At 43.0% G+C, this 19,942-nt stretch overlaps 1 protein-coding gene across 3 annotated transcripts; it reads left to right on the top strand.

Moving 5' to 3' along the window:
* The first annotated feature begins 178 nt into the window (after nt 1-178).
* LOC120565806 (leucine-rich repeat-containing protein 24-like) lies at nt 179-17,422 on the top strand. Of its 3 annotated transcripts, XM_039811838.1 has the most exons (9): nt 179-465; nt 1,609-1,849; nt 2,460-2,583; nt 2,723-2,809; nt 3,721-3,912; nt 4,089-4,257; nt 11,441-11,703; nt 14,175-14,750; nt 16,125-17,422. In XM_039811838.1, exons 1-9 carry the CDS (start codon nt 210-212, stop codon nt 16,548-16,550), a joined length of 2,334 nt encoding a protein of 777 aa, XP_039667772.1. In that variant the 5' UTR covers nt 179-209; the 3' UTR covers nt 16,551-17,422. The 3 variants fall into 3 exon arrangements, with proteins under 3 accessions (XP_039667772.1, XP_039667774.1, XP_039667773.1); XM_039811840.1 differs by lacking the exon at nt 2,460-2,583 and having other exon boundaries at nt 1,609-1,793; nt 16,143-17,422; XM_039811839.1 differs by lacking the exon at nt 2,460-2,583 and having other exon boundaries at nt 1,609-1,793.
* The last annotated feature ends 2,520 nt before the right edge of the window (nt 17,423-19,942 follow it).

The raw sequence follows: 19,942 nt of genomic DNA, 5'->3' as shown, positions 1-19,942 counted from the left end.
AATTTACAAAGCCCCAACAATTCTAATAATTCCCCCAAGAGCAAGCATTAGCAGTGGCTGTTGCGACAGTGGCGAGGAAAAACTCCCTCTTAGGAAGAAACCTCGGCAGACCCAGACTCTTGGTAGGCGGTGTCTGACGGGGCCGGTTGGGGGTGTGATGAACAGTGGCAAATAATAGTCACAATAAAGATAATGGAGCAGTGACTACAATGTTAGTCGTAGTAGTTCATGTCATAGCAGGGCATGGCAGGGCGTTACAAGATGTACAGCAGAGCGTGGGTGGACGCGGTAGAAGCGGCGCGACGCAGCAGGATGCTGCAGGACGCAGCCGGACACAGCAGGGCGTAGCAGGGTGTAGCAGGACCACAGCGACAGCTGCACCCAGGACCCAGTTCTTGGTGCCACGGAATATTCTGGGCGAAAAAGAAACAAATGGACTCCAGGGAGTAAACTCCCCAGAGCTAGGTTAGTAACAAGCATTTCTGGGACAAGGATGCACACGAAAGGAAACAAATGAAAAGAGAGAGGAGAGAGCAGCTCACTGTGTCATCGGAAGGAAGGAACTTCTCCGGCAGTCTAGAATTATAACAGCATGACTAAGAGAGGCAGGTTAAGGAGAGATGGTCTAAAACGTATGTTCTTCCTTGGCCGGTGCAGAAAAGCCACTGAATGCAAACAGAAAGCATGTTTCCAGTAATGGAAACAAACAATGAATGGCACATGGTTGCTTGCCCTTACCTCTAGAGCGATGTATCCAGTCAGATGTGTGTGTTGAGCGGACCTGTAGCTCCACTGAAACACTACAGCAACAGTGTGTGGCTGACACTGTGTGGGAGGCCAATCACCAATCCCACCATGTGAGAGATTTAAACATCTGATAATGAGGAACTCATGATATTACAGAAACACATAACTAAACATCTTTGATAAGACACACACAGACGCACACACACACACACACACACACACACACACACACACACACACACACACACACACACACACACACACACACACACACACACACACACAAACACAACTTTTCGGTTTGTTGCATATTTTTGACTGTTGATTCAGAACTCTTTAAGTTTGTGTCCATAAAATAAAGAAAAAGAAAAATGGTGACCAAGATATGTAGGTTTTGGATCGTTTCACATTTAACAATACAGGTTTCTCAGGTTTCTGTTTCTCTACGACCTCAAACATATTAACATTTCTTGCTTCTTCTTCTTTATTACCTGACATGATAGTGATAGTCCGAACATATCTGTAATAAGATAATATCAGCTTTCAGCCGAGATAAAACAGACACAAGCTAACACAGATAGTGACTATGATTATGCATAACAAACAAAATTCCATTAACCCTCCTGTTGGGGACCCCTTAAAATGTTTATCATCTCTAAATAAGTGTTTTTGGGCTTCATATTTAATGACATTCCTGATTTGAACATTAAATTAACATGATGTGTTTTCAGGGACCTGCTGTTTGGCTGATATCAAATATATATGTATGATCTTTAGGGCAAGAGAATGAGACTATGTGGGTTGGGTTGCGTTGATGAGGACTGTCTGAGCCGTGTGTTCTCTTGTCCTCCTCGTCCTCAGCCCTGTGTGTTGGTGTGATGGCTGTGTCCCCGGTGCTTCCTCTGTCCCTGCTTCTCCTGTCCCTCCACACTCCCAGCACAGCGTCTCCGTCCTGCCCTGTGAGCTGTCGCTGCTACAGCCTCACTGTGGAATGCGGTTCGACCGGCCTTAGGGACATCCCTAAACACGTCCCTCCGTCCACACAGGTACGCCCATTACACGTCCACACAGGTACGTCCATTACACGTTCCTACTCACACAGGTACGTCCATTACACGTCCCTCCGTCCACACAGGTACGCCCATTACACGTCCACACAGGTACGTCCATTACACGTTCCTACTCACACAGGTACGTCCATTACACGTCCCTCCGTCCACACAGGTACACCCATTACATGTCCCTCCGTCCATACAGGTACACCCATTACATGTCCCTCCGTCCATACAGGTACACCCATTACATGTCCCTCCGTCCATACAGGTACGCCCATTACATGTCCCACCGTCCATACAGGTACGCCCATTACACGTCCCTCCGTCCATACAGGTACGCCCATTACATGTCCCACCGTCCATACAGGTACGCCCATTACACGTCCCTCCGTCCACACAGGTACGCCCATTACACGTCCCTCCGTCCACACAGGTACGCCCATTACACGTCCCTTGGTCCACACAGGTACGCCCATTACACGTCCCTCCGTCCACACAGGTACGCCCATTACACGTCCCTTGGTCCACACAGGGTACCGCCCATTACACGTCCCTCCGTCCCACAGGTACCCCATTACACGTCCCTTGGTTCCACAGAGGGCGCCCCATTACACGTCCCTCCGTCCACACAGGTACGCCCATTACACGTCCACACAGGTACGTCCATTACACGTCCCTCCGTCCACACAGGTACGCCCATTACACATCCCTCCGTCCACACAGGTACATCCATTACACGTCCACACAGGTACGCCCATTACACGTCCCTCCGTCCACACAGGTACATCAATTGACAGACATCAGAATGAAAGAACCAAAGATAAACAGTTCACCACCAAGTCAGACTTCTTTGAAACATTCACCGGTGCCGACCAACACTCTGCCTTTGTCCGCCTTCATCGTGTCTTCTCTCTGTCCAGACCGTCTTCCTCCAGGACAATGTGATTGGTCAGATCCGTCGACATGACTTCACTCTGCTGAGGCACCTGCACTACCTGTACCTGCAGGTAACACACACACACACACACACACACACACACACACACACACACACACACACACACACACACACACACACACACACACACAGACACAGTGTTTGGAAGATTCTAGCTCTGTCCTGCAGTTGCCACGCCCCCTTTTCTTTGCCACTCAGTTCCCCAGGTTTGTGGTACTATCTTTGTGGGGACCCGTCATTGACATAATGCATTCCCTAGCCCCTTACCCTAACCTTAACTATCACAACTAAATGCCTAAACTTAACCCTTACACTCACCCTAACCATAACCTAATTCTATCCCTAGTCCTAAAACCAAGTCTTAACCCTCAAACAGCCCTTTAAACTTGTGGGGTCCAGCATTTTGGACCCACAAATCTGTCGGGACCCCACAAGTATACTGGACTCCAGGTTTTTGGACCCCACAAATATTGTTAAACAAGAACACACACACACACACGCACATGCAAGCACGCAGGCACGCACACAAGATTTTTTTGGAACTCAAACTCTAACTGTAACTGTTGAGTAATTGAACAAACCGTAACACGTGGGCTTTACAAATGTTTTGTGGTTTTCTGTTTGAGCTTCTAATCTACTGTATCAAGCATTTCCTCATTCATTGGAATCTTAACGTCTCTTAACTTCTTGTCTAGTCTATAAAAAAATAACAACACAGAAAAACAAAAAGATATACAGCAGTCTTTCTAGTCTGAGTGCACCAGCAACTCCATGTTTAAATCAACTAACGGGATGAAAAATTAATTTGGACCAAGATGGAACCCAGTCAGATGTCTTTTCAATCAGGAATGGAACAAAACAGAAGAAACGGTACCAAATCATAAAGTTACTGGTTTTAATGAAGCGATCAGCAGTATCAGCAGCAGAAGCATTTAGCCTGCTGCGTTCCTCTGTCTACAGAACAACAGCATCTCAGCAGTGGAGCCGGGCTCCTTCCAGAACCAGGGCCAGCTGTTGGAGCTGGCTCTGAATGGGAACCGGGTCCACCTGGTGACAGCTGACATGTTCCAGGGACTCGAACATCTCCGCATTCTTTACCTGGCAGGAAATGACATCACACGTCTGCTGGACTACACTTTCCGTGGCTTACAGGTAAGAGCACATGTATGTCCATTCCATTTCACTTTCACACATTTCAACAGTAAACTCAATATAGAGCTATGCTCAGCACAGCAGATCTTCCTACCTGTATGAGGCTCCATCAGTGATACGTAGTGTTCCATCTGTTAGCCTCTGCTAACCCTGCTAACCATGCTAACCATGTGCAGCGCCTGCAGGAGCTCCATTTGCAGCACAACAGTATAGAGATGTTAGCAGACCAGGCTCTCGTTGGTTTGACTTCTCTGGCCCTGCTGGACCTGAGCAGGAATAATCTTCACACCATTGGCCCTGCGTCCCTGCGCCCTCTGGTCAGCCTGCAGGTGCTGCGCATCACAGGTGAGACTGGACTACATGTTGCCTGGTTTGTCTCTCTACTTTTCTTAAAACTGTTTGTTTTTGGATTGAATGTCCTACCAATTTAAGTGTTAAGTTAAAGCAATGTGGTTGATGTAAACTGAACAAGGCAGGCTGACCCCTCTCCACTCAACAAGGGTTATTTCTTTTTTCTAAATTCATTTTATTGAATCCTTTATATTTCACATTCTTCCTGCAGTTATTCCTTATGCGGTCAATGCATTCCTCTCTCTTTTTATGGTTACTCCCAAAGCCTTAAAGCAACACTAGAGAACTTTTCCCGCTTCGGTCCCCCTACAGGTTGGAAGCAGAATTGTCCATTACATTACACTGTCCAGTTCATTCGAACTAAAGATCCACTACCCGATCTGGCAAACTTGCATAATGTAATGTAATTCCGCTTCCAACCTGTAGGGGGACCGAAGCGGGAAAAGTTCTCGAGTGTTGCTTTAAAGGGGTGATAGAATGATTATATAGGGTATTTCACACTGTTCCTTATGGTCTCCTAATGGGGTATGTAACATTGGTTGGGCTGAAAATGGCCTGGTTGATATTTTATTGGCCCTTATGCATCCCTGTGTTTTGGCCCTATTTGAAACAAGAGCTTTTCTTCCAAATATGGTATGCTCATGAATATTTAGATGAGCTGGCGGCTGATTGGTTGGCTGAGAACTTGCCATGCGACATATTAGAGACGCTGATTGGTTGAGCGAATCCCCAATACACATACATTAGAGAAGCGACAGAATCTCATATTCCAGACACTGCAATGTTTCATTACCAAATTCACTTCTGAGACTTTTTTAAGGGAGAAATCAACTATATAAAGCTGAAATATGGGCCGTTTTACAAAATTTGATGGCTAATTGCAAATTTGGTAAGACGTGTCGGACTTTAGGAGCTCCACACAGTCTGACGAGAAAGCGGCAGCCTGCTGGGCTCCATACCCAGCGCAAAGTCACCCTTTGTGGATACTGCACTACGGGGCTCCGCGGCCAGCTGCATAACTGCATAACTATAATATATTTACGGTTTGAATTTCGTCACGCCACTTTGATTTTAAGGCATTTTTATGAACGTGAGGCGTCTTTGTAGGACGAGCAGCTGCTTGCAATATGTCCCATTCATTACAATGGGGAAATATCGCAGCTAGCTAGCTACACTGTCGCCATAACTAAATTATATTTACAGTTTGAATTTCGTCACGCCACTTATATAACATCATTCCCCAATGTCTTATAAAGCTAACCGTTGTGTCCGATTTGATTTTAAGGCATTTTATGAACGCGAGGCGTCTTTGTAGGACCAGCAGCTGCTTGCTATATGTCCCATTCATTACAATGGGGAAATACCGCAGCTAGCTAGCTACACTGTCGCCATAACTAAATTATATTTACAGTTTGAATTTCGTCACGCCACTTATATTACATCATTCCCCAATGTCTTATAAAGCTAACCGTTGTGTCCGATTTGATTTTAAGGCATTTTTATGAACGTGAGGCGTCTTTGTAGGACCAGCAACTGCTTGCTATATGTCCCATTCATTACAATGGGGAAATACCGCAGCTAGCTAGCTACACTGTCGCCATAACTAAATTATATTTACAGTTTGAATTTCGTCACGCCACTTATATTACATCATTCCCTACTATCTTATAAAGCTAACCGTTGTGTCCGATTTGATTTTAAGGCATTTTTATGAACGCAATGCGTCTTTGTAGGACGAGCAGCTGCTTGCTATATGTCCCATTCATTACAATGGGGAAATATCGCAGCTAGCTAGCTACACTGTCGCCATAACTAAATTATATTTACAGTTTGAATTTCGTCACACCACTTATATAACATCATTCCCCAATGTCTTATAAAGCTAACCGTTGTTCCGATTTGATTTTAAGGCATTTTATGAACGTGGTCGCTCTTTGTAGACCAGCAGCTGCTTGCTATATGTCCCATTCATTACAATGGGGAAATACCGCAGCTAGCTAGCTACACTGTCGCCATAACTAAATTATATTTACAGTTTCAATTTCGTCACGCCACTTATATTACATCATTCCCCAATGTCTTATAAAGCTAACCGCGTCCTGTTCGGATTTTAAGGCATTTTTATGAACGCTGAGGCGTCTTTGTAGGACCAGCAGCTGCTTGCAATATGTCCCATTCATTACAATGGGAAAATACCGCAGCTAGCTAGCTACACTGTCGCCATAACTAAATTATATTTACAGTTTGAATTTCGGCCACGCCACTTATAACATAATTCCCCAATGTCTTATAAAGCTAACCGTTGTGTCCGATTTGATTTTAAGGCATTTTTATGAACGTGAGGCGTCTTTGTAGGACCAGCAACTGCTTGCTATATGTCCCATTCATTACAATGGGGAAATACCGCGCTAGCTAGCTACACTGTCGCCATAACTAAATTATATTTACAGTTTGAATTTCGTCACGCCACTTATATTACATCATTCCCTACTATCTTATAAAGCTAACCGTTGTGTCCGATTTGATTTTAAGGCATTTTTATGAACGCAATGCGTCTTTGTAGGACGAGCAGCTGCTTGCTATATGTCCCATTCATTACAATGGGGAAATACCGCAGCTAGCTAGCTACACTGTCGCCATAACTAAATTATATTTACAGTTTGAATTTCGTCACGCCACTTATACAACATCATTCCCCAATGTCTTATAAAGCTAACCGTTGTGTCCGATTTGATTTTAAGGCATTTTTATGAACGTGAGGCGTCTTTGTAGGACCAGCAGCTGCTTGCAATATGTCCCATTCATTACAATGGGGAAATACCGCAGCTAGCTAGCTACACTGTCGCCATAACTAAATTATATTTACAGTTTGAATTTCTTCACGCCACTTATAACATCATTCCCCAATGTCTTATAAAGCTAACCGTTGTGTCCGATTTGATTTTAAGGCATTTTTATGAACGTGAGGCGTCTTTGTAGGACCAGCAACTGCTTGCTATATGTCCCATTCATTACAATGGGGAAATACCGCAGCTAGCTAGCTACACTGTCGCCATAACTAAATTATATTTACAGTTTGAATTTCGTCACGCCACTTATAACATAATTCCCCAATGTCTTATAAAGCTAACCGTTGTGTCCGATTTGATTTTAAGGCATTTTTATGAACGTGAGGCGTCTTTGTAGGACCAGCAACTGCTTGCTATATGTCCCATTCATTACAATGGGGAAATACCGCAGCTAGCTAGCTACACTGTCGCCATAACTAAATTATATTTACAGTTTGAATTTCGTCACGCCACTTATATTACATCATTCCCTACTATCTTATAAAGCTAACCGTTGTGTCCGATTTGATTTTAAGGCATTTTTATGAACGCAATGCGTCTTTGTAGGACGAGCAGCTGCTTGCTATATGTCCCATTCATTACAATGGGGAAATACCGCAGCTAGCGGCTACACTGTCGCCATAACTAAATTATATTTACAGTTTGAATTTCGTCACGCCACTTATACAACATCATTCCCCAATGTCTTATAAAGCTAACCGTTGTGTCCGATTTGATTTTAAGGCATTTTTATGAACGTGAGGCGTCTTTGTAGGACCAGCAGCTGCTTGCAATATGTCCCATTCATTACAATGGGAAAATACCGCAGCTAGCTAGCTACACTGTCGCCATAACTAAATTATATTTACAGTTTGAATTTCGTCACGCCACTTATAACATCATTCCCCAATGTCTTATAAAGCTAACCGTTGTGTCCGATTTGATTTTAAGGCATTTTTATGAACGTGAGGCGTCTTTGTAGGACCAGCAACTGCTTGCTATATGTCCCATTCATTACAATGGGGAAATACCGCAGCTAGCTAGCTACACTGTCGCCATAACTAAATTATATTTACAGTTTGAATTTCGTCACGCCACTTATATTACATCATTCCCCAATGTCTTATAAAGCTAACCGTTGTGTCCGATTTGATTTTAAGGCATTTTTATGAACGTGAGGCGTCTTTGTAGGACCAGCAGCTGCTTGCAATATGTCCCATTCATTACAATGGGAAAATACCGCAGCTAGCTAGCTACACTGTCGCCATAACTAAATTATATTTACAGTTTGAATTTCGTCACGCCACTTATAACATAATTCCCCAATGTCTTATAAAGCTAACCGTTGTGTCCGATTGATTTTAAGGCATTTTTATGAACGTGGAGCGTCTTTGTAGGACCAGCAACTGCTTGCTATATGTCCCATTCATTACAATGGGGGAAATACCGCAGCTAGCTAGCTACACTGTCGCCATAACTAAATTATATTTACAGTTTGAATTTCGTCACGCCACTTATATTACATCATTCCCTACTATCTTATAAAGCTAACCATTGTGTCCGATTTGATTTTAAGGCATTTTTATGAACGCAATGCGTCTTTTGTAGGGACCGAGCAGCTGCTTGCTATATGTCCCATTCATTACAATGGGGAAATACCGCAGCTAGCTAGCTACACTGTCGCCATAACTAAATTATATTTACAGTTTGAATTTCGTCACGCCACTTATACAACATCATTCCCCAATGTCTTATAAAGCTAACCGTTGTGTCCGATTTGATTTTAAGGCATTTTTATGAACGTGAGGCGTCTTTGTAGGACCAGCAGCTGCTTGCAATATGTCCCATTCATTACAATGGGAAAATACCGCAGCTAGCTAGCTACACTGTCGCCATAACTAAATTATATTTACAGTTTGAATTTCGTCACGCCACTTATAACATCATTCCCCAATGTCTTAAAAGCTACCCGGAAGTTTTATGAACGTGAGGCGTCTTTGTGGACCAGCAACTGCTGGTATATGTCCCATTCATTACAATGGGGAAATACCGCAGCTAGTAACTGTCGAAACTAAATATATTTAAGTTTGAAGGCATTATAACATAATCCCCAATGTCTTATAAAGCTAACCGTTGTGTCCGATTTGATTTTAAGGCATTTTTATGAACGTGAGGCGTCTTTGTAGGACCAGCAACTGCTTGCTATATGTCCCATTCATTACAATGGGGAAATACCGCCGCTAGCTAGCTACACTGTCGCCATAACTAAATTATATTTACAGTTTGAATTTCGCCAAGGCACTTATAACATAATTCCCCAATGTCTTATAAAGCTAACCGTTGTCCGATTTGATTTTAAGGCATTTTTGGAACGTGAGGCGTCTTTGTAGGACCAGCAACTGCTTGCTATATGTCCCATTCATTACAATGGGGAAATACCTACTAGCTAGCCAGCTACACTGTCGCCATAACTAAATTATATTTACAGTTTGAATTTCGTACGCCACTTATATTACATCATTCCCTACTATCTTATAAAGCTAACCGTTGTCCGATTTGATTTTAAGGCATTTTTATGAACGCAATGCGTCTTTGTAGGACGAGCAGCTGCTTGCTATATGTCCCATTCATTACAATGGGGAAATACCGCAGCTAGCTAGCTACACTGTCGCCATAACTAAATTATATTTACAGTTTGAATTTCGTCACGCCACTTATACAACATCATTCCCCAATGTCTTATAAAGCTAACCGTTGTGTCCGATTTGATTTTAAGGCATTTTGAGGAACGGCGGTCTTTGTAGGACCAGCACGCTGCTTGCAATATGTCCCATTCATTACAATGGGAAAATACCGCAGCTAGCTAGCTACACTGTCGCCATAACTAAATTATATTTACAGTTTGAATTTCGTCACGCCACTTATAACATCATTCCCCAATGTCTTATAAAGCTAACCGTTGTGTCCGATTTGATTTTAAGGCATTTTTATGAACGTGAGGCGTCTTTGTAGGACCAGCAACTGCTTGCTATATGTCCCATTCATTACAATGGGGAAATACCGCAGCTAGCTAGCTACACTGTCGCCATAACTAAATTATATTTACAGTTTGAATTTCGTCACGCCACTTATATTACATCATTCCCCACTATCTTATAAAGCTAACCGTTGTGTCCGATTTGATTTTATAAGCATTTTTATGAAGCGCAGCGTCCTTTGTAGGACGAGCAGCTGCTTGCTATATGTCCCATTCATTACAATGGGGAAATATCGCAGCTTGCTCACTTTTGCATAACTAAAGTATATTTACAGTTTGAATTTCGTCACGGCATGAATATTACAGGTTCCTCAAGGTCTTACAAAGCTTAACTAACACTTGTCCGATTTTGGATATCAATTGAATGTATTTTTGTGAATGTCAGAGTTAGGAGGAGGCTAGCTAGCTCTCATTGATGGACTCCATCTCACCGCGGCTCTGTCAATGAGACTCACGGACAAGAGGCTTTATTTCCCGATTGTTTGTTTAAATAACTCAACACACATACCCATTATAAGATTTACTGGAACCTGCGGCGGGCGCGGGGTAAAGATTGCGGGCGTAAAAAGCTCGCTGACACTGCCGGTCAGGGCGGCGATGTAGCAACCCAGGCAGCACCAACACCGGCACTAAACTCCGACACACAGTCGGAGAAAATTTGCAATTAGCCATCCATTTTCGTAAAGCGGCCCATATTTGAGCTTTATATGGTTGATTTCCGATCCAAAAAAGTTTCAGAAGTGAATTTTGTAATGGAATAGCAGAGATCTGCGTGACCTAGCTAGATTCAGAAGACTACCTGATCTCAGGTCAGTTGTGTAGATATGTAAATGTTGGGGCGTGACTGTTCTCTTAAGGTTCCGGATTTTGAGACGCTTGCGTAAGCAACTCAGCTTTGTTGGGATTCGCCCGTTTTCAGCGGTAGTTTCAAAATATGAGATTTTCATAGTAAAGGGGTGTCAGTGGGACTTTGAGCTTCTATGTATGTCCTATTTACCCACCGAACTGTCGTTATTCAACTATGACAGGGTAAAATCGGTTTTGCATTCTATCACCCCTTTAAGGTAAAGTTTCCTGGTTTTCCATAGGTCAGTCCAAAACCATTCATAACCCTCCTGCCAAATACATATACGTTCCTTATGATAACTTATGCATAGACATAATATATTATGTCTATGATCTTATGTACTCATCACAAAACAAACACTGTCTTTCAGTACTCAGTATTCAGTAAGTCTTCTTCCAGTGACTGGGACCTGGACTTGCTCAGCGTTGAGGCCTCCTGTCTGACTTCCTGTCCTCTCTCTGACAGACAACCCGTGGCGCTGTGACTGTGCTCTGCACTGGCTGCGGAGCTGGATCGATGAGGAGGGCCAGCGCCTGCTCAGCTCTGCAGAGCGTCGCCTGGTCTGCACCGAGCCACCGCGCCTCTCCCACCTCAGCCTGGTGGAGGTCCCCCTCAATAGCCTGGTGTGTATCCCTCCACTGGTGCAGCTGGAGCCCAGGAGGCTCGCTGTGCGCCTGGGAGAGAGCCTCAGGGTGTCCTGCCATGCCTCGGGCTACCCTCGGCCACAGGTAGGGATACGTAGAGTCAATAAGGAGAACTTCCAGCAGTTTCCACAACACTGGTTCAGCCTCCAAAATAGTCCAGCAGCAGTTTGCATGTCGTCGCCTGAAGAATACTCACTCGCTCAGGATGCGATGCAAAAGAACTCTCATTTCAGAAATTCTGAACTTAGGGGCGCTGTCGAAGCTTCTTGCTTATATTGCACGGACTTCTGAATACTGAAATTGAAATAAAGAAAACAAAAGGACTTGCATCAGTATCATCAAAAAAAATTTTAAAGATTATTTTTTGGGCTTTTCCACTTTTAATCAATAGTACAGCTAGGGGAGAAATGGGATAGAGAGGGGGAAGACATGCAGGGAATTGTCACAGGTCGGACTCAAACCCTGGAACTTTGCGTCGAGGCATTAGCCTCTCAGTATACGGGCACCTGCTCTACCCACTGATCCAACCCGGCCACATCATCCAAACTTTTGACTGAGCATCTTGACTTTCCAACAAGAGACATTCATACACATACTGGGGCCTAAAGCATAGGTCCACAACTGTTTGAGTCGGTCTTAAAACAAAAGTCAGACGCCCTTATGAACATGGAAACACTTTTTCGTTGTTGTTGCTGTTACCATTTCTTCTGTTCACCATAAATCCAAAGTCATCGTTCTGTTCAGAAATATACTTCAAAGTAGGGGTGTGCAAAAAAATTGATTCACATTCGTATTGCGATTCAAGCTCTACCGATTCAAAATCGATTCATAGAATTCCAAAAATCGATTCATATTTTATTTTTTATTTTTTTTAATTCTATGTCTAATGCAATCACATGGAAACAGTAAATACATTTATATTCTGTGAATCGTTTTTTTTAATCGAAAATCGATTTTGAATCGAATCTTGAGCCTAAAAATCGATATTGAATCGAATCGTGACATTTTTTGAATCGTGCCGCCCTACGTCAAAACTTCTCTGAAGTGTTACCATCCCTCCGCTGTAGCTCAGCAGAGAAAGACAAAAAGAGACAATCATCAGGAACTGTGAGAGAGCTCCACTTGATTTGACTGACTTAGACTACTGAGCCTTAACACAAACTTTGAAAACATTTTTACACAGAACAAGGACTGTGAATTTTGTCTCACTGTAAGTGCATATGAAGGATTAGTAATAGTCAGTATGGACAGAAGGAATGATTATAATAGTAAGCAACACTGTTGCAATGTTCATATGGCCACTGTCAGAAGCTGTCCATTAAGAGCGTCCTGAGCCTGATGCCCAGGCGGCCCGTTCAGTAATCCGTCTACACGATCAGCCTATACTGTGTAAAGTCTTTCATTTCCTTTTGATGATCTTATCTATTTTAATTTGAAAAAAAACAAACATTTTAGTTCTTTTTTTTAGTGAACAAAATTTCATTTCATTTTTTTGTTGATCTTGAACACTCAACAATGTTGCAAAAAAAAATAAAAAATTTAAAACCCCCAAATTCAAACGCAAACAATCATAATTTACCAAAGACAAAAAAAATAAAGAATAAAAAAGTATAAGTTCTAGAAGGAGCAGGCAGAAGCAAATAGCTTATTAGGTCCTGTCCCTACTTCACAATATCATATTATTACAAAACAAATAGATAGGCAAATACAGCATACAATCTTTCAGGTCTTACAATAACTTACAACTTACATTATTAATGTACATTACAATATACAACAATACCTATTACAGTTCCATTCCTATGTTTCGGTCTATTCTTTTCTGTATTGGTCAAGTATTGATTTCTTTAATGTATTTTTGAACTGAATGATATTATGGCTCTGTTCGATGTCATTGTTCAGTCCATTCCATAAGGTCACCCCACAAACTGAAACACACATGCTTTTAAAGGAATACGCCACCGTTTGTTGAAATAGGGCTTATCACGGTCTCCCCTGGCTGTAGATAGGTGGGCCAACGCATTCTTTTGTCTTTTGTTGGCTCACTTTTAATCACAACATGCTAACCGGCAACATAGGATTCCATTCACTACGCTAAGCTAACTAGCAGCGGCGCTGCCGGTGTTGCACCGGACTAAAACAATGCATGCACAAAAAATGCGTTGGCCCACCTATCTACAGCTAGGGGAGACCGTGATAAGCCCTATTTCAACAAACGGTGGCGTATCCCTTTAACAGCAGTTCACACAAGAGGTTGTTTGAACATAGAATGTCCTCTTAGATGATATCGCCCGTCTCTTTCATTAAACATTGCGCGTATGTTACATGGTCAATTATTTTCTTTAACTTTAAACATAAATTGTGCCGTTTTGAATGTAACAATGTCCATAAATTTCAGCAAATGTGAATTCAAAAACAGATGATGAAAGTAGATTCAACAGTAAAACCATGATGGTATGTTTAATGTCATGTCATGTCATGTCATGTCTACTTTTGGATTCTGTATGTGATGAGAAGCAAGACAGCTGATACTGAAACTCTGAATGCTCTTCCAGGTGACGTGGAGAAAGGCGTCCCAGGGGAAGGTGGTGCTCTCTCCCAGAGGCCTGGTGCAGGAGCTGGGTGCTGGAGGAGGGGCAGTGGGGGGTGCAGAGGAGCCGTCCGAGGAAGGCCGGGTCAGTCTGCAGAAGACTGCCGGCGAGCGCTTCGACCCCGACACCGGCAGCGGCATGCTGTTCCTCAGCAACGTGACTGTGGCTCACGCAGGTTTCTACGAATGTGAAGCCTGGAATGCGGGCGGTGTGGCCAGAGTGACCTTTCAGCTCGCCATCAACTCTTCCACTTCCTCTTCCTCCTCTTCCTCCTCCATCTGGGCCTCGTGGTCCCAGGTGTCGTCCCCGTACTCGCCGGCCTGGCCCCGGCTAAGAAACCACGGCCCTGCTGTGGGCTCCGAGGTGAGCCGCGAGCCGCTCTACGCTCTGGGCAGCATGGCCTTCAGCGCTCTGGGAGCAGCCACACAGACGGCCATCGCTGTGGGCATCTCGCTGCTCGCCCTGACCGCTCTGCTGCTGCTCGCCATGATCTACAGCCGCCAGCAGCAGCCAGACAAGGACGCTGATGGAGCCGAGAAGGTGCGTGTCAGTCTGGACTAGAGTAAATGGTACTTTTTTTTTTAAATAATTAGCAACAGTGTTTTATTATCCAACCTGGTAAACGAGAGGAACTGCTTAAGGTAGACTTATTTTTGGAACAACACAGAATTTGATACACAACAAATTGTTTTCTGACACACTACACAGATGAAAGCAGGTTAGGCAAGTTAAAACTCTAAACCTTTCCTTTGGAACTGATGTATTAATTATTATCTAATAATAAACTGCTGTAAAGTAGGAGTCCCTAAAGTAAAAAAACTAAGTCAGTAATTTGGAGCCTTTAGTAGCATGTGATGGCAGCCAGTGAAAACTACAACAATATTAGCCTGTGTGTCGCTGAATTCAAATGTCCAACCTGCAGACCCATAAGTAGATCTGGAAATGTCTGTTCATCCTCTTTTGAGAAGCGGCAGTTCTAACTTTTAATATTTTCCCGGAGAGCGACATGACAGGAGCACAGTTTAAAATCCCTTTCACAGTTTAAAGGTCCCATGACATGCTCTTTGGATGCTTTTATATAGGCCTTAGTGGTCCCCTAATACTGTATCTGAAGTCTCTTTTATATAGACCTTAGTGGTCCCCTAATACTGTATCTGAAGTCTCTTTTATATACACCTTAGTGGTCCCCTAATACTGTATCTGAAGTCTCTTTTATATAGGCCTTAGTGGTCCCCTAATACTGTATCTGAAGTCTCTTTTATATACACCTTAGTGGTCCCCTAATACTGTATCTGAAGTCTCTTTTATATAGACCTTAGTGGTCCCCTAATACTGTATCTGAAGTCTCTTTCCCAAAATTCAGCCTTGGTGCAGAATTACAGCCACTAGAGCCAGTCCCATGTGACCTTTCCTTAGGATGTGTCATTTCTGTGTCTGGAGCTTTAAATGCTATTGAGGAGGATGGGGGGGGGGGGTTGTGGCCTTGACCAACTGCCACTCTGCTTGTTTGAAAGCCATGATGCATCTCTCTCATGGTTGGGCCAAATTCTCTGGACGGGCAAAGAAGAGAAAGGGGAGGTAACCTTGCTCCTTATGACCTCATAAGGAGAAGATTCCTGATTGGTCCATCTGAGCTTTCATTTTCTCAAAGGCATAGCAGGATACCCAGGGCTCGGTTTACACCTATCTCCATTTCTAGCCACTGGGGGACCATAGGCAGGTTGGGGGAACTCATATTAATGTTAAAAAACCTCATAAAGTACCAGAGAGCACCACACAGAGGCTGCCATCCACAGCACCATCTTGGTCCACGAATTACACTGATAACATTGGAAATGTGTGCAATTCATTGCAGTTGTAAAGTATTAAAACCTCTAATTCTTCCATTGTATTGTATATTGCTGTACTGTAAAGGTGAACTGTAACCTGCAGGAGGAGAGCATCCTGTACGTGAATGACTACTCGGACGGCCCCACCACCTTCGCCCAGCTGGAGGAGTACCGGGACGAGCGCGGCCATGAGATGTACGTCCTCAACAGGGCCAAGCCTGTGCTGCCTCCTGCCCCCCCCACGGCTGTCTCCACCACTAACCTGGGCTGCTCAGCTCCGTCTGACACCTCCAGCCACACCCTGTCCTCTGGGCTGGGCCAGACCACCAGCCCCACTCTGGCCCCCAACAAAAAGCAGCAGCAGCAGGAGGGCGACATACGGACCATGAGGAGAATGGCGGGGGAGGGAGGGGAAGCTGAGCCTGTGATTACTTCAGAGGCAGAAGGGATGTTTCTTAATCACACAGGTCTGTTCATGGACTCTCAGATCGCATACGAGATCCACTGCTGAAGCGGAGAGAATCCACTGCAACACAGAGGCTCTGTGTGTGAATCCTTTCTATTACTCCCCCACAGTGACGGACTCTTATTGGAGAAGGGTTACATACCTGGCACAGCTCACAATCGGGTTTGCTACATCAACGGCACTTTAGACTTTGGAATGAACATAATTTGACCTTTGCACGCTAAAACAGCAGTGGTCAGTAGGCTGGTGGGTAGACTGCTATTCAAATGCCCTACAGTCAAAGACCCATTTAACTGGGCTCAGGTAGAAGCTGAGCTGCACACAACAGAACTGTCCTGTACATGAACATCTGGCTCAGCATTTATCAGAGCTACTTTCACACCAGAAACCTTTTCAGCATCATTGCTGTGCAAGAGTTAACATCTGTCCTCTCAAGAACTCTGAAGGCTCCAGTTTGCAGGGTGAGCATAACGCAAGGGGGACATCATGGAACCTTCCATTTCATGAGCATGTAGGAACCAAAGTGTGTTTTTACAACTGTTGTTGTTAATGTCTGGACATGCTGTTGAGCATCTGAAGGCAGTACAGTGGGGTGTGTGACAGCAACAGCTGAATTTTGTAATTACTTATTTAAATGTTTTAGGTAATGGGTTAAATCACCACAGAGAACTTTCTGAAAATTCTGTTTTCTTAATCTCAAAATCGTGAAACTGTTAACACATTGGGACTGTTGCAGTGGCAGAAAGGATTCAGCACCGTCAACAGTATAGATTATAGTCCCACACCTGAAAAAGATAAGAAACTGTAGAAAGAAACACACTGCAAATACAGAAAACACAACCTAATACAGACACACTGAAAATACAGAACACACACTGCAAATACAAAACACACACTGCAAATACAGAACACACACTGCAAATACAGTAACACACACTGCAAATACAGTAACACACACTGCAAATACAGAACACACACTGCAAATACAGAACACACACTGCAAATACAGTAACACACACTGCAAATACAGAACACACACTGCAAATACAGAAATGTAATGCAAGTAGCACTGTTTCCAGGGGACACTAAAAAGTCATGCACGCAGCTGACATTAACCTAGGGTTACCCTTTTGCTTATTATTTGCCTGCCAATCAGGGACGTCATTAGGCCTATTTTAGGGGGGCTGAAGCTACCCCAAAATGTTCCTAAGCCCCCCTAAATAATAATAAGAACAACAATAACAATTCAATTTATCCTCATTCATATTTATATGACAAACTACAACACCGAAAAGAGATACAATAGTATTTATTAATTTAATAATTAAATAAGGTAGTGTCTCCAAACTTACCTCAATTATAACTTGTCTCCTGCTAGTTGTACTACAGTACTTACCTTTAAAAAATAAGCATATGCCTATTTTTGAAAATATTTTTGTATCTCTTTTCAGTGTTGTACTGTACTGTAGATGGTCCCTAAGCACACTTGTCTTGCCGTCTCAACACCGGAACTAAACAGAGCTGAATTAGCACAACTTTCATGCATTTCTTTCCCATCTACTGCAGTCAGATTCACTGTGTTCACTCAGAAGGAATCACTTCACATGGGTAGGCACTTGCAATGACATTTCGATCATGTTAAGATGCTAAAAGCACGTTTAAAACTTGCCTGGTTTCAGCCTCCTGGGTGCTAATGCTAGCAGGAGGATAACACGGCGTAGGCAACACCAATTCTTTTCGTTTTTCTCGCTACTGACAGCACGCCAAATTTACAAACAACAGAGTTATGTGTTGAAATCGCCCGGAATTCTCCTTTAAGTGTCTTGCTGCAGTGGGAATCGAACCCAGGTCTCCCACACCACAGGCATTATATGTCATTTTAGCTGATGCTTTTTATCCAAAGCAAATTACAATTGCTATATATGTCAGAGGTCACACGCCTCTGGAGCAACTAGGGGTTAAGTGTCTTGCTCAGGGCCACATCGGTTGATGTATCACAGTGGGAATTGAACCCAAGTTTCCCACACCAAAGGCATGTGTCATATCCACTGCGCCATCACCATATATACAGGGATGTGTCATATGCACTGCGCCACCCCCATATATACAGGTTTATTGCACACAACATCCAAAAAACACCTATGATTAATTAAGACACTAAGTACAACCCTTTTGAACCATGCGCCTGGTGCACGGACCCTTTTTTCTGCCGTTAAACTAGCAAAAGTGGATTTGTACACACCCTAAACGCACCTTTGCCAAGAGCTTCGCCTTCACGGCGTGCGATTAGATCGTTAAAATAGGGCCCTAAAACCTTTCGTAATAGCTGAATTATGCGATCACAATGTTACAACAAACCAAACAATGTAACTACATTTCAGCAATACCACTGACCGATCCCAGCTATGTGCATCACATGTGTGCTACTTGCAGTGTGTTTCTGTTATGGTTGTGTTTTCTGTATTTGGAGAGTTTTTTAAAAAATGTGCAAGTGTAGTCGAACTGGAGAAGATGTTTTCTTTTTATTTGCAGTGGTCTCAGTGCCGCCATATGACTTATTAAATACTCAGCAACATTATCTGATTTCTTGTGCGTCAAGATGATTAAACTCAATTCAATGCAAACCAGACTGAAATTAAGGCTTGAAGAATAGAAGAAAAATGAATACCTAATAAGGTATAGCCGACTGAACTGCAATAACAAATCACTGTGAGTGCATGGATGTTTTTATCTAAAAAAAAAGGCTACATCGGGCATATGTTTCATTCAGAATCACAAACATTGAGCATACAAATATTCAATATTTATATTCTAAATGTCGCCCTTCCCTTAACTACCAGGTTAGCTTCTGATCCTGAATGACGACTCAACTTTACTAGAACTTTTTATTTTCTCAGATTGTACCAGGGATATGGTTGTTAAGTAATTTATAGATATATATATATATATGCACACATTGTTTTAATTAAAATAAGTAATTAAACTATGTGCATATACCATATTTAACTAAAATATATTTATTTTCCTTTGTATTTTTATCCCATTTCAGACAGCCCATGACAAAAGTGTCCAAAGTTCAGATTGGAGTTAGTCCATTTCTTTTTGTGTATGTGACATTTTCCCATTTTTAAACCAATTGTACACAGAAAATAAAATCTTTGTCCATCTCATTGTCTAAGAAGGATGTCTTTTTTTCCTTCAAATGGATCCTCTTTACATAATTTATGGTGTCCATCCATATATTTTTTTTTTTAGATGATTTTTTGGGGCTTTTCTGCCTTTAATTGACAGGACAGCTAGGTGAGAAAGGAGAGAGCGAGGGGGAAGACATGCAGGAAACCGCCACAGGTCAGACTCAAACCCTGGACCCCTGCGTCGAGGCATAAGCCTCTCAATATATGTGCGCCTGCTCTACACACCGAACCAACCCGGCCACC

The sequence above is a fragment of the Perca fluviatilis genome, chromosome 9 (genome assembly GCF_010015445.1).
Source record: "Perca fluviatilis chromosome 9, GENO_Pfluv_1.0, whole genome shotgun sequence".
NCBI lineage: Eukaryota > Metazoa > Chordata > Actinopteri > Perciformes > Percidae > Perca > Perca fluviatilis.
This window is presented reverse-complemented; position numbering and strand designations above follow the sequence as displayed.

Excerpts from the sequence above, each read along its gene's own strand:
- LOC120565806 (XM_039811838.1), top strand. The coding sequence starts at position 210 with ATGTTAGTCGTAGTAGTTCATGTCATAGCAGGGCATGGCAGGGCGTTA. Across the intron at positions 1,850-2,459 it reads ACACGTTCCTACTCACACAG|GTACGTCCATTACACGTCCC; the intron begins GTACGTCCATTA and ends ACGTCCACACAG. Across the intron at positions 4,258-11,440 it reads GCAGGTGCTGCGCATCACAG|ACAACCCGTGGCGCTGTGAC; the intron begins GTGAGACTGGAC and ends TCTCTCTGACAG.